The following is a 23479-nucleotide window of genomic DNA, read 5'->3' as shown; positions in this document are numbered from 1 at the left end:
ATAAAAGCTTATACAAACGTTGTCCTCTCTGATCTTGTTCTGTGATCTTCTCATTGGTGTTTCTAACTTTTAATATTTGATTTCAACTAGATTAAAATATATTGATCAAATAGATGTTTTGCCACTGATATTGGATCAGATGCTATTCAAGACATATTTTTCTTTGAAATGGACACTTAATGTAGACTCTTTATTCTAAGAGCGGTTCCAGTTTTCTCACTGCTTCACCATATCATCTAGACTTTCAATCGCATTTTCTCTTGTGTAGTTTCTCCATTCATTGGGATTTTCTCCTTCGCCCTGGAATTTCAGGTCATAATAGTCCTCCAGTTCTTTCTGAAAGTGACATACAAACCATTTCCAGTATGTTAGCTTAGATTCATCAGCAGTAATCCTCCATGAAGCATACGGATCCCCAGCAGTTGGATACTGTTTAAAAGGAAACCACTCCTCTGAGTCATGACTAGGGTAGAATTTTTTGTCACTTCCAACTAATGTGGTGCAGAAATCAATAGCCAGGTCCACTGTGTCTCTCATGTGCCACCCTGCAACTCCAGAGGGTCGATGAAAAGGAACATTGTGTTTATCAGGACTGTGGTCCTTCAGGGTGTTGGTGCAAACAGCTGCACAGAAAGGACAGCGTTCCCAGCAGCAGTTACACAGCTGATCAATGAGGATTTGATCAGGTGTCTGCCTGCACTCCATCACTTTATCCAGTGGGAGAAGGCTCATCTTCGTAGTGACGGTTTCAAGACCTTTCTCTAAATTTTCTTTAAGAAAGTCAAAATTGTTGATGTCTCTCAAGTTTTGACAAAAAATGGTATCAAGTGTCAGCTTGTTGTTCAGTGAGGAGGAAAACATCTTTACCCACATGTCTATGTTTCCTTCCTGCTTCTTCACTTTGTCTGTTGCTTCAAATAAAGCTTGTTTGATGAGCTTATTGATGTCATCTACATTCTTCTTGAGTATTTTCAGTGCTTTTTCTTTCTGCCTTGTAAAGATGTATTTCTTCGTTTCTTCTTTTATAAAAGCCTCTACTTGCTTCCTTGGATTTTTTATGTAGGTTTTGTATTCACTGAAGTCTTCTTTCTCTGCAAGTGACACCAATACATGTTTCTCCAGGTTCAGTCTGTTCCCATTGAATGCTGGGTGACTGCATCTCATTTCTCCAGCGAGATCAACTGCAGTCTGATCAATGACGGCTTCAACAGCTGAAACCTTCAGTCTTTCACACATCATTTCTCCAAACACCACAGCAGATGAGCTTCCCTTGCAGTAGCTTTTGAAAAGGATGTAATATTCCTTCTTCTTACTGTTCAAATAGGTGAGGGCATCATTGTTCTCTTTGTACGTCTTGTGTGACTCTAAAAGCCAACTTGTTGCTCTGTCTAAAACATACAGTAAGAGATCAACTGTAAACTCCTTCTTGAAGATATACTTTCGCTTTGATTCAAAATCCATCACTTTCTTTTGAACATGTTTGGCCATTTCTTGTAGATAAGTTGAAGTGTAGCCTTGTGTTGCTACAGGTTTGGTCTGAATGGCATTCAGTGATTCCTGTTCCACATTGTTGATGAAGGATCTGATCACTTCCTGTTTATCATAAGTAAAAGACAGCCTCTTGAAACCTGTTTTCTGTTGGACATATTCCCATGCCCTAGCCACTGTTGATTTCTTCATTGGGATTATATAACCAAAGTAATTCCCAACTTCTGACAGTTCTTTGTATCTCCTTTCTTCTCTTGACTTCATGATGAGATTCCATTCAATCCCAAGGACTTTAAGGACACTGAACTGATCTTCTTCCAGGTTGATGTCCTTAATGGGTATTGTATCTGAAGTTAGTTCAGCTACCCAGTTACTCCAAACAGAGTCAAACTGCTTGCTGAGTTCTTCCTCATTTTCTACGACATCTTTTAACTGGTGCGCGAGCTCTTTGCTCTTTTGCAGCAGCTTGTTCTCAAACTCTGTCTTCTTGCTGTCAAGCTTTTTTCGAGCATTCTTCTGCTGAATAACTTCATCCAGTTGTTGTTTCACTTCTCTAATGTGCTCCTCATGAAACTCTTTAATTTTGTTTTCAAACTGGCCCCGCCACTGAACCAAGATTTCTTTGTCTTTGTCATCCTCAAAGTAAGACGCCATTTGTTTTTTTAATTCTTCATATGTTTTGTTCATTTCTTTAGAAAGATAGCTGTTCTCAATCTTGTCAAGCTGTCCATTTACAATTCTAAGATGAAGCTGGTTTTTAATTTTCAGCATTTCACTCCTGAGGGTCCAGGTCCAGTTACTGTACTGGACCTCGAGTCTTCTGTATGCTGCAATTTCTTGAGTGTTTTTGAAGCTAAACACAAAGTGTTCTTTCATCAGTGCGTTCCACAGATCCTGGATTTTGCTGCTGAAATGTGACAGAAGGATTCCTGTAGACTTTGAAGCCTTAGACAGGATGATGTTCTTCAGTTCTTGGACACTCTCACTATAACCAGGATTTGGAGGTGCCATTGGTGGACTTCCCTCCCATAACTGGGCAAAGTATTTCACATCCTTCTGCACATCAAATGCAATGACATCACTGAAGCACTCAACATCACACTCCTCTTCCTCTGCAGCTAGTTGAGCCATCTTGTCCAGTTTTTCTTGCAACCGTCTCTTTCCGTCCATGTTTTTCTCTATAGCTGCAACATCTGTGACATTCTGGTGAACAAACACACAACTTGGGGAAAGTTTAACTTTCTTCATCCTCACGATGGCCTGAACAACAATCTGCAGGACATCTTGCATGTCAGCTGGATTCTCACCAAAGATGTTGATCAATGTCATGTTTCCCACACCAACAACAAATGTTGCCAGTTCATTGTCGTGATGAAGAGTGGTGTTACCGGCCAACTCAAGAGCATGCAGTCCTTCAGTGTCCACAATCAGAACATAGTTAAACTTGTAATCGTTCTTGATTTCATCAGAAAGTTTGAGCAGCTGCATGTAGGCACCCTTGGTGCACCTGCCAGCATTCACTGCAAACTGCAATCCAAACATGGCATTCAGCATTGTTGATTTCCCACTGCTTTGTACGCCCAACACTGACAACACAAACACTCTCTGGTCACCCAGTTTGTTGATGACTTCCTGTAAAAGACTAGAGATCCATGTTAATGGAACATGACCTGCATCACCGTCCATCAGCTCCATGGGGTATCCTGATATCATCACATCTGCTGCCAGCTCAGGGTATTTAACCCAGTCAGTGTGTCGGCATCCTGTTTGTTTCTTCTGAGACTTATGGGCTTCGTAGATCTGTCCCATTTCTCTGAAGATGTGCTCCAAACCAAAGGTCGCTGACTGCAGCTTTTTGGATAACTGTTCAAGTTCAGCTTGTTTTTCTTTTAACTCTGCAGATTTATTGTGTTTCTTCTTCAAATCCAAGACCTCAGACCACGTTTCATCATATTTTTGGAGAATTGAAGAGAGCTCATCAGTGGAGAGGCCATCTATTAGGATCTGAGTCCAGTTAAGGAAATATTCTTTGTCTTTAGATGGTAGATTCCGGAGGCTTTTAGTGAATGACTTCATCAGTTCTCTACAGGAAGCATCACATTGTTTCCGTCGTATTTTCATCAGTTGTTTTTCCTTTTGTTCTTTTTCTTTCTCAATGTTTCCTTTGAGGTGATACAGCTCTTTGTTTATTCTGCACCAGTTGTGCCAAAGTTGGCCTTGACAAGGGAGAAATTTCTCTTTGATCTTGGAAATATCCATCCCCTCAATCATTTTCACCATTTCCATGGCAGCAGATTTCCCTTTTTGGCAGACTGTGTCATTTTCATCCACTTTGATCCCAGAGACCTCGGCCAAAGATTCAAGCTGGAAGGTTGTATGTGGTCCAGATAAAATCTGTCCAATAATCCCTTTCAGTTCTTCACAAACATCTGACTGGCTTCTGTCCTTCAAACCCAGTTTGTACTTCCCTGGCTTAGCCTGAACTACAACACCGTCACTATCAGCAATAAGACAAATCAGAGGTTTTGTGGAGTTTAGAAGGGATGAAACAACTTTATAACTATTTTCACTTTTCTTCAGAGTTGGAAGCAGAAGAACAATGACTGAAGATTTTTCAGTCAGTATTTCACGCTGTTTTTTAATCAACAGAGAATCACCGTGAAGATTACAGAAGGCAACACAGTCAGTGAAGGAATCATTGGGTTTACCAGCAGGACAGTACCAGGTAATCTCTGCCACACCATCCATCAAATGATGAGATTTGGTGCTACCTGGACAGTTCCTTTGGAAGAAGGTGCTGTGACGGTCGTTGATCAAAGTGTTCATCAGCTGAGATTTAGACAGAGACAGTGAACCCAGACGGAAAAATGACACCAAAGGTGTCTCAGCTTTGCAGATTGGCATGCTCTTCATGGTGACAGTCTTAAGATCACCTTGAGTTTTCTTCCATGTTTTGGTTATTTTTCTGAATGTCCACAGAGGACACTTAATGTCCATTGAGACAGGATCAGGAACAAGCAAAGGTAGGCCATACTGACACTGTGACAACTTTGTGATCATGTTCTGCTTAAGGAAGCTGTCTGAGCAGTGAAATACTGCCATTTGGACATCCATTGGGTGCACATGAGCTTGTTTTGATTGATGAAAATCTTCACTGTTGGCCCAAAAAGCATCATTGTCATCTGCATCAATATTGTCAGACTCTGGAAGAGCCTCTGGATGGCTCACCTCAGAGCTTTCTTGTCTTGCAAGAATATATCTGGCTCTGTAATCTAACATCATTAGCTTTTGAAGAAACATTTGGGCTAAATCTTTCTCAGAAGTTTCATTGCTCTGTTTCACAGATGGACCTATTTTAAGAACATGTGCTGGTGACATCTTTTGTTGATAGCTGTCCTGAAGGTGAAGTATGTCAAACAGTATCTCAGTTTCTTCTGGAAGTAGTTCTTTGTTTTGTTCTTCAGTAAGAATCACTGACTGCTGTAAATGTTAAAAAAAATAGTAATTTAGTGTTTAGGACAAGAGGAATTATATGGTTTCCCACTGTTTCCTGTGAAATATATAAATGTCTTACCTTGTTTCCACTTAGATACGTTTCACAGGTACCTGTAGAAGATCATCAGAACATATAGGTTATGTAAATTTTCAAACTATAAGTAAATATGTGGGCACAGTTACTTAGGTAAAGGTTTTAAATTATTTTGACTTTTTTGAACATCCTCACATTGCAGAACTACAGTGGAGATGTTGGCCTTGTCTGTTTCCACCTCCAGACCCATAGCTTTAGATGATCTGACACTGCTCCCAGTTTCTACATTTTCTAAAATGTGTTGGGAGAATGTTTATGACTGCAACACTATTTACAATAACTTTGACATCAGACTATTTTGTTGTTTATTGTAGCCGTGGTGTAATAATCTGATCCTGCTGCATTTGTGTGTGTGTGACTGGGAGGCCATTCAAAGTGGCTAATTGCAGTACTTTTGTTTTTTCTTAAATGAGGTATTTGTGGTTTAGTTTGAAGATTATTTTTTTTCAAGTCTGTCTTGACTTCATAAAGTTTACAGGAACTTATTTATGTGTATATGTAAAAGCCCCCATAAGGGGAAGAATTAGTAAGTAACACATGGACATCTGCTTTCCTTGGCGCTTGCATAAGGTGAGGAAGTGGTGTTGCTCATTACATAGCATCCTCCCTCTTGGTGCCCCTTGGTTACTGTTTTAATTTCCACATTTTTTAACTTAAGCACATAAAATCTTACAAACCAAACCTCTAATGAACAATTGCGTTTAAAATGTGACCTGATCAGGTAACTCTTTGTCCCATGTTTTAAACAGAGATGTTATTTCTATAATTTGTATGTTCTATACATGAGTGTTTTGTACTTTTTTTGTTATATCTTTAACACGGTGTATGGTCTAGTGTCCTTTTTTTGTACCGCAGACAAGAAAGTTAGACAACTTTATTAGTCCCACCAGGGGCAATTAGTTTGAGCAGCATCATAACATGACATAAAAACCACATACAGTACATAAAAGACACAAAAAGAGAAGAGCTTGGTGATCAATAAATATATAAATAAAAAAAAAAAAAAAACTACAGAGAATTTAAAAGTCGAACAGCAGATGGGATAAAAGACTTTGCATAACGGTTTGTTTTACAATATGGTAAAACATAACGACGTCCTGAAGGCAACAAGGAGAACTCATTTTTTAAGGCATGACCTGATGAAGACAAGATGACATTCGCTTTCTGGACAATCTGATTATTACAGAACGAAGCCAGGTCCCTCTGCTGCACTCCTATGATTTTAGAGCAGGTTTTCACGATGCGATTGAGACTGTTCTTGTCTTTGAGAGTGAGACAGTTATACCAGCAGATAAATGAAAAACACAGGAGGTTCTCTATAAAGGCCTGATAGAACCTACACAAAATGCTGGGATTAACTGAGAACGAATTCAGTTTCCTTAAGAGGTAGATTCTTTGTTGTGCCCGTTTCAGAACAGCTGCAGTGTTGACATCAAACTTAAGTTGGTTATCAAAGAAAGTCCCAAGATACTTATAAGAGGAAACAATTTCGACACCCTCATTATGAATAATACTTTCAGTGGCAACATCTTTTTTACGTCTAAAATCAAAAATTAGCTCCTTTGTTTTTGTAACATTTAGCTCCAAGAAATTTAAATCACACCAAGAAATAAAATCAGAGAGCACAGTTCCATGTTCTAATTCTGAACCACTGAGAAGAGACAACAGCGCAGTGTCGTCTGAAAACTTAACCAAGTAGCTGTGTTCAAAGGTGCTTTTACACTCATTAGTATATAGAATAAAAAGAAGAGGCGATAAAACACAGCCTTGCGGCGAACCAGTTGATATAGTGACACAGTCTGACAGACGATTATTAACCAAAACTCTCTGTTTCCTCATAGTCAAAAAATCCAATATCCAGAGAACTAGTTGGTGGGGCAATCCAAATTCATTTAGGAGCCTCTCAATAAGAAGATGTGGCTGCATTGTATTAAAAGCAGATGAAAAATCTGCAAATAAAAGTCTAGCATGAGCTTGGGGCATTTCTAGATGCTTAAATAAAGAGTCCAGTATAAAAAGCTTTGCATCCTCAACTCCCTTTCCTGCTTGGTACGCAAATTGCATGGGGTCAATTTTCCCTTCAACATACTCCAGAATCATGTTTTTCAGACTTCTCTCAAAAAGTTTCATACACAAGGAGGTTAGTGAGACAGGTCTAAAGTCATTTAGTTGTTTTGGCACATTAATCTTATTCACAGGGATTACAGTAGCGGTTTTCCAACCAATAGGCACACGATTTGTATCAAGAGACATTTGAAAGATATGATGTAGGACAGGACTCAGTTGGTCAGCGCAGTATCTCAAAGTGCGCCCACAAATCTGGTCTGGGCCAGGAGCCTTTCTAATGTTCACCCGTCTCATCAGGTCTCTGATACTCTCAAGACTAATCACGATAGAAGAGTCAGGGGACATGGTTTCTTTAAGAGAGAGCAGCTCATTAGAAAAATCCGATTTTTCAAAACGACAATAAAATGAATTAAAAGCGTCGGGAAGTGTTGCCTCCTCAATTCCCTCAATATTAATAGGTTTCCTTTCAATTTCATTCTGCATTTGAGAAACTGAGGCCATAGTTTTTATACCTTTCCATGCATCATGCAGATTACCACCGCTATACTTCTGTTCTACTTTGTCTTTGTACAACCTCCTTCCTTTCCTTATTTCTTGCTTTAATTCTTTATGAATCTCCTTTTTTTCCTGACTGGTCCCTGTGTAGAAGATGACCTTTTTCTTATTTATCACCCGTTTTAAGTCCTTTGTGACCCAAGGTTTGTTATTTGGAAATAATTTAATTGTTTTCCTCGTAATGTTGCAATCAACACAAAAGGATATATATGAAGAAATAGTATCAGTCAGCTCATCTAGGTCCTCACATGATTCATAAAAGACATGCCACTCAGTACAATCAAAACATGACTGAAGTGAGGCAATACTATCTTCAGTCCAACATTTAACTGACTTAACAGCTGGCTTGAGTCTTTTGAAAAGTGGTTCATATGTTGGAAGGAGTAGAATCGAGTTGTGATACGATGCTCCAAAGGGAGGCCTGGGAAAAGATCTAAAAGCACCAGGCACGGATCCATAACATAAGTCAATAGTAGTATTTCTCAGCGTTGTTGCACAGGTGACGAACTGTTCGTATGTTTTCAACATCTTATCAATCCGACAGTTATTAAAATCCCCTAAAATGAATTTAGGGGCGTCAGGAGAAAGTGAGTCCAGTCTATTGCTCACCTCTGCAATAAGATGTGTAGCTGAAGAGATGTTCGCCTTTGGCTGAATGTAGACCAAGGTGAAGAATAGCTGTGGAAACTCCCTCGGCAAGTAAAAGGGACGAAGCGAGATCGACAACAGCTCCAAATCAGGGGTACAGATTTGTTCCCGAATTGTGACAGTTTTACAATACCTCTCATTCACATAAAAACATACTCCTCCTCCGGTAGTTTTGTTTGTGATGAGAGGTGAACGATCCATACGGATAGGTAAACCAAATCCAGTAATGTGCAGGTCCAAGTCGTTATCTCTCTCTCCCAGCCACGTCTCTGTAAACGCTAACAAACATGAGTCTTTAAACTCACGTCTGCATCTGGCATAAGCTTCCAATTCATCCATTTTATTCCTGATGGACTGAAGATTGGAAAGAAGAACCGTAGGTAGCGGTGGCAGAAAGATGGTCAGGGAGACACCAGGATTGCACCTTGGCCTCCTGTGTTCATGGGGTGGCTGCAATGCTAGATGACCCACGTAAAGCGCCCACAACAGCATTCAGCAACAACAAAAGCAGTTATTTTCCTCATCTTTCATTTGGTGCTTTTGATCCTGAAGCAATATTTCTGTGACAGTTTAATAACTGTTGATCTGGTCTATTGCCTCCACTATCATTGAAAACTGGTAGAAACAGTTGTTAAACCTTCCTGCTTTCGTCTCCACACTGAGGTCAGGAGGCTGAGACAAGGTGATTACTCCTGGTATAAAGATACAGCTAGCTTCAGGGTTAGCTACTTTACCCAGCAGTGGTGAAGCAGACACAGAGTGGTCTCTGCTGTAACTAGAAGAGCTGTGTCCCAGGTAGCAGACAGGTCTGGGCCAGATTTGATCTCACGCTGGCACTTCTGGCCAACTGCTGGCATGACAAGTGGTATGTCAATCGGATGTGGGCCAGGTCTGGCAATGATGGCTCTGTTTATACAGTGGCATGCCATATGTGGCCCAAATATGATTTGGTATATGTGGCCCAGATCTGTCCATGCCATATGCGGGTATCTGTCTCATATTAACATGTGTGAAACACAAAAAAATAGTTAAGTCTTACTTTTAAAATGTATTTCTACCTTTAGTGTTTCACTCACCACCACCCCACTCCTAATTCAATTTAGTTTCTCAGTATATAGCAAGTGCATTCAAACTCATAAACACATCCACATCTTAGTTAGTATTAATACCGACAGAAAACAATTAACCCCCCCGCCCAAGAATAGAATGGATAATAATTAAAACAGAGGGTCCTTATCTTACCTATCACTAAATTACACAACAACTTTGCGTTTGTGTGTTGAGAAATTAAATCTGTCACTATTTTGCAGATTGCCTGATAATGCCTCCTTGACAATAAACCAATAAAACAACAGAATGGCCATTCACTTGACAACCAACAAACCAAGCAACCATTTGTCATTGACCATCTCTCAACATCTGACCTATTTCCTATGCTCTAATTGGGTCAAGATACTTCCTATTGTTAAATGCGCGAATAGGTTTGTCAACCGCCAATAGAGAAGAAGAAGAAGAAGAAGTAGAAGAAGACGATGAAGATGATGAAGAAGACGAAGAAGCGCAAATGGAACCGGATGTGTTGCATTGAGCCGAGAGTAAGTTGGTTTGTATTTTTTTTCCCCGCATCGTCATAAATATATATACACATAGATCTCCCCTCTGACGCTGTAGCTCATTGGAACGATGAGTGGAAGTAGCCGCCATCTTGGACCGGGGTAAGCCACGTCTACTTACTGCATTAGTCAACAGAGGCAGTCTATCAACGACATTTATAGCCAGGCATATCTTGGGCCATGAAACAAGCACTGGTCTGCCCTTTTGAGTAGGTCTAATGCATCAGAAATATATATTTCTAATTCCTGAAGAACCTATTCCAATTAGATAAACCCCATCAAAGGAAGGGCATCCTTGCATTCAAACACCCCCAAAAAGTAAATAAAATCTAATGCTGATCATGCTACTCTTGCAGAGTGCACCATACTCCTAAGCTGGACCAGAGAGGCCAAGCGTTCTGTACCCTGCACCAGGGAAGGATTTCATTGACTGACCTGCACCAGAGAAAGACTGTTTTCTCTGAGCCACATCAGTTGATAAGAAGACCACAAACCCGTCTTCATACATGTGAGTATTTTATTTTATTCGTAGGCTGTGCTCTGCTTTGGACTTAACACATTTTATGAGACCTGTTGTTTATTTACTGATCGACAAACACTTTTCTTCCTAGCACTCCTGCAAAATATTCTCACAAACCAAGATGGACTAGATGAAAATAATTTTTTTTAACAGTCCAAGGCTTGAAATCTGTAGCTGAAGAAGAGATAGGTGTTGAACCAAATCTGCTGCCATTAGCTGATCGCCAGTCTGTTGAAAACCTGGAGGAGCGGCTCAGAAATAGTCCTGACCTCAAAAACCATGTGGTAAGAATGTCATGTCAAACTATCCTTGTGAACTGGAAAACCAAAAATAATTTGTGTTTTTACCCTCAAGCCTCCCATTGGCAAAGCAAATTTGTTTGGCACAACACAGCAGCCAGACTATCATTCTGCTGCTATAACAGTTTGACGGCACCATAGGCACACTATTATCAAAGTAGTTGAAACCATAGGAAGACTGACTTCACTCTGCATCCTCATCATTTATTTTATTTTTTAAATTATTACTGTTGTGCTTTCATTGCGTAAATCATGCTGCTCGAACTATCAGACCAGTTCAGATTTGCTGCTGATAATTCTAAACATGTTTAAAAGAGTTAGGGCATATTGTACTGCTGATAAACTAACAAAGAAATATCAATTCACAGAGAACTGCACTGGCTCTTAAAGGTGGGGGAGAAGTTAAAGAGTGTGTAAAGAGTGTCATGGGTACAACCTTAACACTCTCTCGCCAAGAATATCAACATGCAAGGTATAAATGGGAAGATTGACTTACCAATTATTGTGTCACATATTTGAGTTTTATAATGTTATTTAATATATATTGTTATTTCGAACAAGTTATTCAAATCAAAATAAATGTTATTTGTATAATTGTATCACCGTTGTTGAAGTATTTTTAATTTGATTAAGGTATTCATTAGGCTGACACCTGGTGCCAGTGTGGAAACTGTTCTAGGCCAGCACAGGGCCACCACTGTGTCTGCAGCTGGCCTCAGGCTGGCCCATGTGTAGGCCACCTTTGGCAAACCAGATCTGGGCCAGCAAAGGGCCATCATTCTTTGCGGTATGTGGGCCAAGTTTAAGTACATTGTGTGGGCCAAAACTGGGCCAGACCAATTTTGCTACCTGGGGTGTTGTTTATTGCTAAAGCTTATAGCAAAAACATTCACTGATAAACATGAAGTTTTTCAAAGCAAACTTTCTCTGCTCCAACATTGCCTGCTCTGACTTGCCTGTGCATCAAACCAGCTGACACCCTGTATGTCTTTCTCTCTCTTCCCCTCTAGCTCAACCTTAAAGAGTCCATGCTGGTCTCTGTGCAATAAGACATAACTATCGTCAAAACAAAAACAGTCGACTTTTTCAAGAAAGCTGTTGACTTTGTGTACTGTAATGGAAAATTTATACACATAGCCCTTATATTCTGCAACCTACAATTTGTATTATTAAAACCATGATTTAATTTTCACTTGTTTCACTGAGCTGAACAGCCTGTACCCAGAAAATATTTAATAATGAGCTCTTCTTTCTTATCACATCGCTGTTAACATTCTTTAGAAACTTTGTACCAGGTTGAGCAGGGTCTGAAGACAGGGTACTGAGGATTTGCTTCAATGACCTTGATGATATCATGTCATGCGAGTCTATATTAACCCAGCCCATGTGTATCTCTGCGGACTCGCTCAGCCAAAGCTGTTTGACTGTGTGACTCCCATTGCCTGGTCAGCTCTTAATAAAAATACTTTGTTTGATTCTCACTTAGTGCATGATCTTTGATAATAAAAATTCCACAGGAGTACCATTTCAACTAACTGATTATTCAGTTAGTCATACACACCCCTAACAGTGGCATGTATCGAGTGTATTTGGCCATGAATCTTGTAAACAGGATGATAACCAACAAGCCAAACTGACAACAAGCCCAGAAAGGACCGTTGCTGACAATCTGTGCAATATTTTGCGCTGTAAATTGTTTAACCATTGGATAATTTCTTTTTCTATTTCCATGAGCTCTTATGACACTACGCTGGTGGCAAGTAAGTGACGCTAATGCTGTAGGTGACGTAGTTCTGGTGAGACGGCAGATTCAAACTAGGCATGCTCAAACATTTATGCATTCATTCAATTGTATTTTTTGTCAGCCTAATCAAAATATTCTTGAAAGTATGAAAATAGTGTCTTTTAGGGTACACTCTGGAGCACAGCAGGGAGGATTTGGCCAGCCTGAGAGATTTTACATATCACTGTTATGACCTAATCGTCACGGGAAAACCAAACATGTCAACCCCCTACACCTCATCTAAGGTCAAGAGACAGTGAAATGAGAATTTACCTGGAGCAATGGATGTTCTGATCTCTACAGATAAGAAACTTAGTAGTTTTGATGCGTGTTTCAGCCTGGTACAAATTCTCCACAAGGTGTTCCAGGCATTACGTGAATTACTAGAATTCAGCCAGATGCAAGTGGAAACTCTGGCTGTAGAAAACGCTGGTCTGAGAGAGTCGATAAAAACCCTCACCAAGGGCTTGGCCCATCTCTCAGAGGAAAATAAGATGATAAAGAAAACGGTGATGGATCTGCAGGCGCGGAGCATGATAGAGAATCTGGTATTCGCAGGGATTCCAGAGCAGCTGGAGGACCACGGTGAAAAACTTCAGCAAAACTCACCTGAAGCTCCCAGAGGAAACAATGAAAAACATCTCCTTTCACATTGTCTGGGCGGGCGGAAAGCTGGGGCCAGCAGAACAAGAGCCATTGTAGCCAAGTTCGTCAGCTTCAAACAGAAGGAGCAGGTGAAGAACCAGGGCCGCGAACTGAAGGGAACGAACTTTGGCGCAAACAACCAATATCCGAGAGAGATTCTGGACCGACAGTCTTTTTTCCCGTCAGGAGAAAATCCATCACTGAAGGCGCTCGTGGTGGATAAATTATTTATGAATGGACAACTGTATCGTGACCTTGACATCACTCCGTGGCTCTACTGATGTGTTGGTATGTACTTTAATCTTCTCATATTCTTTCTAAATCATGTCAATGCATAAAATTGTCATCAAAGATAATTTCATTAACAGTAAATTTATTGCTCGTCTCCACAACATCGCTCTCAACAGGGTATGTTTTTTTTCCTTTGGCACTGTCGATCTTTTCCTTTTTCACTCTTCTTCTCTCTGAGTCTTTTACGGTAAACGGTAACCCCACCTGTCATTATAATAATGCCAGTCATGGGACATGCACATGCTTGAACATGAGGCCCAGCCTGCTAGTACACAAACACACATGCGCAATGTATAAGGGAACAGCGCAAACACACATTCAGCCATTTAGTACACAGATCCAGATTGCAAACTCAGCCGGCAGATACACATGTACACGGAGAGGCAGTGGAACACGCAAGCAGGCTTCAATAATATGCATGTAGCTGTAGTTATTTGTCAGATGTTGGACACTTTGAGGTTTGTCACTTGGAATGTGTGCGGAAATGGTACAGGGGAGAAGAGGTTAAATAATTTCAATTGGCTGAAAGAAATAAAAGCAGACATTGTCCTCCTTCAAGAGACCCATTCATCAAACTCAATAATAAATCTCTCAATAGCCCAGTTTCCACATCTGTATTCAGCTTGTTATAATTCTAGGCAAAAAGGAGTAGCAACTCTTATTATTAGAAGGTTAAATTTTTACATTGAGAATACAATCACAGATCCAGAAGCAGACTCATAATAGTTGCAATATCATTTCAAAATGTTGGTATGTATTGCAAATATATATGGTCAAATGTTGATGATCCCTCCTTTTTTCAATCTGTTTTCACCTCACTCTGTGGTCACTCAGATAATATATTAATTGTGGGGGGTGATTTTAATATTATACTGGCCCAGCATAGTAGCACAGGAAGTCATTGAGTCTGGAAATCCTCAGAAACTGTTAAACAGTACATGAAGGATTTTGGTCTTTGTGATGCTTGTGCTCTCATCATCCCACACTAAGACAATACATCTTCTGCTCTTCAGTTCACCAATCCTATTATAGATTAGATTATTACTTTACTAGCAGCATGTCAGAAATCAAAATCCATCCCATTTCCATCAGTGATCATGCACCAGTATCATTCACTCTGAGAAATCAGCACAATAAACCAGCAACTAAAAGCTGGAGATTTGATACATCATTACTTAAACATCCTGAGTTTATCAGCTACTTTAATATGCTATAATATAATATAATAATAATTGCTATAAGGAAAGCTAAACTTGAACAAAGATCCCAAAAGAAATATCAGCACGACCCAGACAAGATAAATGTCACTTTTACAGAATTCTATATTCAATTTTATAACTATATATAAATCACAATTAAACACACCCGATGAAAATATTGACCAATTTATTAGTAACATCAATCTTCCAAGATTAAAACATAAAAATAAAATGGCCTTGGAATGATCTCTTTCAGTCGGTGAACTCCATGAAGCTCCCCGGCATATGCCCAACAATAAAGCTCCGGGTCCATATGGTTACCCAGCAGAATTCTACAAAAAATTCTGGACAACGCTGGCCCCCACTTTCTACAATATGATATTAGAAATAAAGGAAAAACAAAAAAATACCTCCAAATATGAACCTAGCTTATATTACTCTACTATTAAAACTAGGAAAAGACCCAACACTTCCACTGTCCAATTTCATTAATAAACAGCAAAGCTCTGGCCAGAAGGATATAAAAAATGAACCCTCAAAAAATACATTGTGGCCAAAGAGGATTCATTAAAGGTAGACATTCTTCTATAACATGCACAGATTAATCAACATAATAGATTACTCCACCCTACGTAATCTGGAATCTGGAGACATTTCCTTAGACGCAGAAAAAGCATTTGACTGAGTAAACAGGAAACTTTTATTTGCAACATTAAACAAAGTTGGGTTTGGGCCATATTTCATAGACTGGATAAAAATATTACATAAAAACCCAAATGCATGTGCAAAGGCCAGTAATCAAACTTCTTCAAGCTTCTGTTTACAGAGAAGCACCAGGCATGGCTGCCTGCTTTCTCCCTCACTTCTTGCTATTTTTGTTAAACCCCTAGCTGCTGCCATAAGAGAAAATAAAGAGATTAAAGGAATCTATGTCAATGATAGAGGTGGATTGAACCTGCCAAACTTTAATCAATTTTTCTTAGCTAACAGGCTGCAATGGGGTACTTAGGGGTATAGGGTTATTTTTCTATCTTTAATCAAGAGCGTAATTGTTTTCTTTGAGAGCAAGATTTCTAGTTTTCACACTCAAATATCATCTTGCTCACTCTCAGAAAGTCCCCTTTTGCTTTCAAATATATTGTTCTTCCTTTCAAAACTCTGCGCTCAAACTTGGTCTCTTTCCCTGCTCTCTCAAAACCTCTGCTCTTGGATATTTTTTCCTCTCTCTTGGGTTGCTGAAAGAGCTGCCTGTCAAAATTCCTCCAGCCAATAGAATACGAGATAATTCGAGACAATAGTCCTCACCTTCTTCAGGGTGCGCGTGTTTTACTTGACAACATTTCCCACAATGGCTCCAAACTAGTTAACGTTTTTTCTTTTTTTTTTTTTCTTTTGTTTTATTGCTTAATATAATCATTTTATGCTTTTCCACATTACTTTTTAAAGTAGACTCTTATTTGTCAGTAAAATTATAACTCATTGGGCCTCTGGTAGATCTATGTGATTGGCTACTGCCTCAACTGAGATGACTTCATGAAAGCACATAAATACAATGTTTGGCAATGGTGGCCTGCAGGCTGGCAATAATATCTAGCCCATCAGATTACATTGATTAAATAAAAAAATAAAAAAATAAATAAATGAAAAAGTTAACTTACCTGCACTCCAATCCTGGATTAGTTCAGCTTACTAGAAAGTTTCATGGAAACCCGTTGCCTTAAACCATGCTAGTTTTTACAAATGCTGAAACATGTCAAGTTGCATCAATATGGGCAACCATTAGAATTTACTTAAACCCATTAGTTCACTTAGCTAAATTTCTTTAAAGCCTCTAGTAGGTTTGAACTAAACCTCTTATATTAGATTCACACATATTGTTTAGTTCTTTCATTGACCTTTGACACACATCTCATAATAAATTGTAGATGCATATTTGCGTCAACTTCAGGTCCAGAACTGCACTCAGCAGGACTGAGAAGATAGCAATGGGTTGCTTCAGCATTTATCACTTATCTTTCTACATTACACAATGTACAGATTCACACACTGGTGGTGCCTTTCTTTTCCTATACTGACCTTTTCATTCATGGTGCCAACTTGAGAGGGTAGAACTTTATAACATTGTCTAATTGTTAACATAACACAGGAATTAAAGCACATAACTCAAATTTATAGCACAGCAATAAAAAAAAAGTTAAATTTCAGCTAAATCTGCATCTTCCATAAGCCATTGCAGTCCAGATATGTTGAGCTTTGAAAGTAGCCCAGCTCCCTCTGACAGAAACGTAACATGTTGCGTGTTCTTGGCTAATCATTGTTATTATTACACTGCACAGCATAGAAAACTATTAGAAACAACTTATTTGTTTTATTAATGAGACACTGTTTATAGAAAAACATGAAATAATAATTAGTCACTGCTAAAAAGTTTGTTTAAACAAAATCTGTGCTACAAGTGTGGAGGCATTGTGTCAAGTAAAACAAGCGCACCCTGAAGAAGGCGAGGACTGTTGTCTGGAATTGTGCCCTGGTTCCTGGGGTGTGCGGCTGGAACATCGGGGTGTGTGCTAGCCCGTTGGGCTAGCCGGGTGGTTGTCTGGGAGGGCCTGGTTCTCCCAGGGATGGTGCAGACCCTTTACCTTCCTCTGCTCAGGCTGCCCTGGATGGCCGGTCCCTGGCGGTGCCAGCGGCTGCCAATCTTGGCCCACTGGGGCCTGTGCCCCAAGACTGTGGGGCGCTCTGGCTGGGGCTCTCCTTTGCCACTTCCTTTGGGTGGGGCTGCTGCTGAGGGCGCGGGTCTCTGGGCTGCCCTAGTCTGCCTCTAGCTTACACAGAGGCATGGTCGCATTTGCACAATCTAACTCACCACTCCTCACTCATTATTCCTCATACTCTGCATGCTAACACAGTCATTGAATTATCCAGTAGGTTTGTGAAGTTCTCTCTTACTCTGCTATGCCCTGTATATCTGTCTTCTGTCTAGTGAAATCTTAAGTTGGGTAATTTAATTGTGAATCAGCATTACTTGGAGGCCTTTTCAGTGTTAAATTCGATTCCACTGTTTTACTCATACATCTCTCTTTTTTTTAACTCTGTCCTCCTGTGTAAATCTCCACAATAGTCGAGTTCTCTGTACAGGGTGGGGATTTTGATAAGCTGCATTCCTTCATGTATATTTTTAAATTTTGTACCTGTTTTGTATTGCAAAAAATTTCACATTTACGTCCAAGATGTTACAGACATTGAAATAAATAATGAGAATAATGTATTATAAATGTGTTATAAAATAAATATTACTAATATAATAAAAATAATTTCTATTATTACATGTTTAAACTAAAGCTGTAATTAATCAAATTAATTTACATTGTTAATATTCATATATATATATATATATATATATATATATATATTGTCATTCATATTTTAGTAGCATAAATATAGATTTAAATTTAATACATTAATACTATGTATATTCATTGCACTTATCTATTGTTCTTAATATGAAAGTGCAAGGTTAAAGCTCTGCTTTAGAATCTTTGGCTATAATTATTCATTATCATTATTCATGTGTATTGTTATGTATGCATTGTTATAGCTACATCTCTAGCATTTAAAACAAACCAAACCCCCAAATAAGCACAATAAAATTGAGCAAATTATGTACATCACATTATGACGTGATACGTTTTATGTTATTACAATAAAGTATCACGTTATGACTTGATACGTTTCACGTTTTTACAATAAACTTATCACGTTTTAACATAACCAGGAGAAACTCCTCCATGCATTCATCTCCAGTAGACTGGATTACTGTACTGGTCTTTAACAGGACTTCTTAAAAGTGCATTAAACATCTGCAGCTCATCCAAAACGCTGCTGCTGGAGTTTTAACCAGGACTAAGAGATCTGAACACATCACACCAGTTTTGAAATCTTTATACGGGTTTCCAGTTTATACTAGTTTCCAGTCAGTCACAGAATAGATTTTAAAACCTTCTGATTGTTTACATCTCAGAATGGTTTGGGCCCAGAATCCATCTGTGATATGTTCAGAGCATATAAACCTAGCAGAGCTCTGAGATCCAAAGACTCTGGTCAACTAGTCCAGACCAGAGTCCAGACTAAACATGGAGAAGCAGCATTTAGCTGTTATGCTGCAAACAAGTGGAACAAACTGCCAGTGGAGATTAAATTTTCACCGTAGACATTTTTAAATACAGGTTAAAAACATTTAGTTTTTTATGTCTATGCATGAATTCTGCACAGTAACTTTTTAAATAATCTTGCTTTTAATTATTTTAATGTAACTTATGATTTTATTGTGATTTTTGCTATGTGTTGCTGCCCTCTACTGTTTTTAATATCTGTAATGCTTTTGTTTTATGTAAAGCACTTGAATTGTCCTGTACATGAAATGTGCTGTATAAAGAAACTGCCTTGCCTTCTATGCTAAGCGTACATAACCTGCTGTCTAACATTGTAAAGAGAAACAAATCTAAGCCTCTCAAATTCAGCTTTTCAAGATTTTGTGTGTGACTCTGTGTGTGTAGGCGTGTGTCTGTGTGTGTGTGTGTGTGTGTGTAACTGACTGTGTGTCTGTGACTCACGTTGCCTCCCCATGCTGCTCGGCCTAGCTTCTCTTTCCGGGGAGGGGGTGCAGAAAGGCTACCTGGTCCAGGTACTCCTGGTTAGCCTTCTTGTGCAGCTTTTCAAATGGACTTTCAGATTTGTGGTTTTCCTTCCACATAATGCATCACCTGCGTCTTCTACAAGGTATTTTTATCATTGGCATAGTCATAATGAAAAAAATCCCAAATAGGACTCTGTCGCTTTCTCCTAACTTTCACTGTAGCATCACGCTAGCCGGCGCGGGCGGACACGCTGTTGACATATGACATAACGGACTTTCAGGTGCCGTATGAAGCAGACACCTGGCGTAAATCCGACAGAGCAAAGTAAAAAGATTTCATATCAACCCTGAAGCTTATGTATGAAATAAATTTACAAAAACAAAAACGAAGGACATTTTTGCTTTCATTTTAGTTAGTTTTGTAAACACACAATACAGTTTCAGTTAGTTTTTGTTTTTTAAAAACTCTCATTTTTATTTTTTATTTCAATTAACGAGAATGGTTTTTTAATTCTAGTTTTCGTTTTTTAATTAACTATAATCTTGGTCTGGAGCATCCTGCATCGGCTCCCAGCGAGTCAGTGGATGAAACGCTCTCTGAAGACTAATAATCGGCCCTTTCGGGCCAAGCCCCCCATGGGTTGCCCTGGAGCTCACCCTGGTTCCAGTGACGGCGGTAGAGGCTCTGCCCCAGCTCGTCTCCATGACGATGACAGCTCAAATAACACAAGCACGTCTGCTTTCAGAGCGTTACTCAGAATGCCGCCGCTTACGTTCCCTGGACAAATGGATGGATAGACTGAGCCACATGGGGTACACACTGCAGTTTGGGTCGACCCCCCTACAGTTCAGCAGAATTCTGGAAACAGTACTGTCATCCCATGAACAGAGTGTTACTCTCCAGATAGAGCTGCAGAAACTTCCGGTGAAGAATGTGATCTCCAGAGTTTCTCGAGGAGAGGAAAATCTGGGATTTTATTTCTATTAATCCTGGTTCCCAAGAAGGTGGGTGGCATAAGACCCATCCTCGATGATGACCATGAGATTGGTTCACCTCCATCGACATGAGAGACACATATTTTCAAGTCCCGATTATTGAAAAACACAGAAAATTCCTACATTTCTCTTTCCAGTACCAATATAACCGTCTGCCTTTCAGTTTCTCTCTCGCCCCACGCACATTTTTCAAGTGCGTGGAGACGACGCTGCAGCTTTTACCTTCTGCAGGGATGAAAGTTATTTTTTCTACTGACCCGATCCAGGAACTCAGCAGCAGTGCAGACATGTAAACTGGTGATGCATCTGTTGAGCTTGGGTTTCTCCATAAACTGAAAGAAGAGTTCCCCCCATCCCATCTTGATCATGATCTATCTGGGAGTGGAATTAAGCTCGGCCACCATGAGAGCATGACTGTCTCAGTAGAGAACCTCACAGCTGACCGCTCTGCTCCACCGCGCCACTCCTCACAGCATGGTAACAGCCTTGTCAGTCATGTGGTTGCTAGGCACAATGTCAACGGGTCACGTGGTTGTACCCCTTGGGCTGTTTCATATCAGATGTATACAGATATGGTTTTCATCCTCACATCAATCCCGTTTATCAGAGGAGGCACATGATAGTGGTTCCTTCTTCTGTGGCAGACTGTATATAAAAGATAGACAGAGCCTCCATGATGTCACCGGTAGGTTTCTGAAGAACTGAATTGAAACTCATTGGACAGTTCCCACCGTCGCCATCTTGGCAGCATCACGCATGTCTTGATTCCAGGAAAATCCAAAAATTGGCTAAGAGGTGGAGCTGAGAGGGGGACTGTGAAAGTGGGGGCGGATGATTGACACCCATCAAACTCCAAGATGCCTGTAGCTAAGAGCTAACTGAGCTAACCCTGAGTATAACGGTAGCTAACCAGCTAATAGAGATTGGTGGGCTAAAGCTAAGGCATGCTGTTAGCCGGCTAAAAACCACAGTTGTGCTGCACTCACCCTTCTTGCCGCAAATATTGGATACCTGTCAATCAAAAGGACACGCCCCTAATTATGCTGAATTTCAAGATTAAATAACATCCAAACGGATGAGTTCACCCCCTCACAGTTGTCATGAAGGTAAATTTGACCTATTAATCCTAAAATGTTTTTTGCACCAGGGTTTAAATATGTTTTCACATGTTACCGGCAGAGGTTGCCGCTTGGTGACAGCCAACCTGCCCACTGGTGAGACCCTCATGTTTTATCTGAGTGGGTGGCTCTGAGCAGAGCAAGGTCTCACATTTCGGCGTTCACAGATGCGTCTCTCTTGGGCATGGAGGCATTGGTTGGAGGGAGGGCAACACCCTTTCCAGGTTCTGACTGACCAGAAGAACCTGGCCTATCTCTATGAGGCCCACCGCCTAAACCCTCAACAGACCAGGTGGGCTCTCATTTTCACGCAATTTAACTTCTCCATTCAGTTTCTTCCAGGCTCCAAGAACAGTCATGTGAATGCCCTGTCCAGGATGCATGAATCTTCTGAGACCTCTGGTGAACCTGAAACCATTCTGCCAGTGCATGTAGTTGTAGGAGCCATCCAATGGACTCTGGATGAATGAATACAGGAGGCACTGATTGATCATCCGTCACCTCCAGAAACTTCCCCAAACCGTACTTTCCTTTCCTTTGAAGTCCTGTCGACTTCAGCCTACCTCTAATAGACACCATCCACTCAGTCCCAGGCACAAGATATCCAGGTTACAAGGCAATGTTAACTCTATTGCGGTCTCACTATTGGTGGTCAGGAATGTCAGCCCAAGTTCACCTATATATAGCTGGATATGCCATCTGCACTCAGGCTAAAAGCCCCGGACATTTACCTGAGGGGAAACTCAGACCTCTGCCAGCTTCCCATCGACCTTGGTCTCACTTGGGAGTGGACTTCGTGACCGACCTCCTTACCTCACAAAGTAATACAAGCATATTGGTGGTGGTGGATAGGTTGTCCAAACTAAACTCATCAGGTGTAACGTGACGTGACACAGCCAGGGGAATATAATTCTGTTCTGGGAATCTTTCTTCCTCCTGTTCGGAGTGAATAAATCTCTCAACCAGATACCATCCCTAAACCAACAGGCAGACCGAGCAGAATATACTTTAGGTGAGCCGGGTTCTTCATACATACTGCCATGATCATCCTACTTCCTAGTGTGAGTTCCTCCCTTGGACAGAGTACACTCAGAACTCCCTATGTCAGGCTTCTACAGGGCTCACTCCCTTTGAGTGTGTTTTGGGACACCAACCTCCTCTTTTGCCCTGGAACGGGGAAAGCGTCAAAATGCCAGCTGTTGATGACTGGTTTCGGTGCAGTGAACTGATATGGGCACAGGCCCATCAACACCTGGAGAATGCAATCCGACGTTAGACTCATCAAGCCGACCGTCGTTGAACCCCTGAACATCACTATGCTATTGGCGACCGAGTGTGGCCATCTACCCAGGACATCCGTTCCTGCAACGCTTGTCGAAAGCTAAGTTCATGTTATATTGGACCGTTTCCCATCAGTGCACAGATGAACCAGGTCACATATAGATTAGGCATATTGGATATAGGCTCTGCCACGGACACTCCTTCCCTGCATTCCCGCTCTTAGTCCCATGAGTACTGATTATTCACAGCTGTGACCACTTAACCCAACCATCCTTAAATACACCAGCTTCACAGTCACTCCTTGCTGAACCTCACTGCAGCACAGATGGACTCTCCTTCTTTTCCCTTCCCGGTCCCAACTCACCTGGTTTCTGAAGATCTCAAGTGCATCCACTGTAAGAGTATTGTGTACAATCTGTTCTTCATTAAAATCCGTAAAGATGTAATCTGTCTGTGTGAGGTCCTTCCTAACACTGTTTCAATTCCCATCGCTAGCAACATAGCAGCTCAAATTATCTGCCTGAACTAGCTCACAGACGTTTATTTCCCCATGAGATGTTTATTTTCTGTTGCTACTTTGATTACATTTCTTTGTTTTATTTCAAATCCTTCGATTGAAATCCCGAGGCATTAACAACAGAGAGGCAGCTGTCCAACACATTTCACTGCAAATGTCACTTCTCAACCCCCCACATATGTAGATGGAATCTGCTTTACTACTTTATTTGATACAAAAAAAAAATAATGTAAT

The 23479-nt window shown here is 40.4% G+C and overlaps 1 protein-coding gene across 1 annotated transcript; it reads right to left on the bottom strand.

Annotated features, from left to right (window-relative positions):
* Nucleotides 1-216: 216 nt before the first annotated feature.
* On the bottom strand, nt 217-5267 carry LOC121648633 (interferon-induced very large GTPase 1-like). The gene is made up of 3 exons (XM_041998871.1): nt 5213-5267; nt 5063-5094; nt 217-4968 (listed from the first exon to the last, which is right to left on the bottom strand). The coding sequence occupies exons 1-3, from the start codon at nt 5265-5267 to the stop codon at nt 217-219; spliced, it is 4839 nt and encodes a 1612-aa protein (XP_041854805.1).
* Nucleotides 5268-23479: the final 18212 nt, after the last annotated feature.

Source organism: Melanotaenia boesemani, chromosome 2 (genome assembly GCF_017639745.1).
Source record: "Melanotaenia boesemani isolate fMelBoe1 chromosome 2, fMelBoe1.pri, whole genome shotgun sequence".
Classification (NCBI taxonomy): Eukaryota; Metazoa; Chordata; class Actinopteri; order Atheriniformes; family Melanotaeniidae; genus Melanotaenia; species Melanotaenia boesemani.
This window is presented reverse-complemented; position numbering and strand designations above follow the sequence as displayed.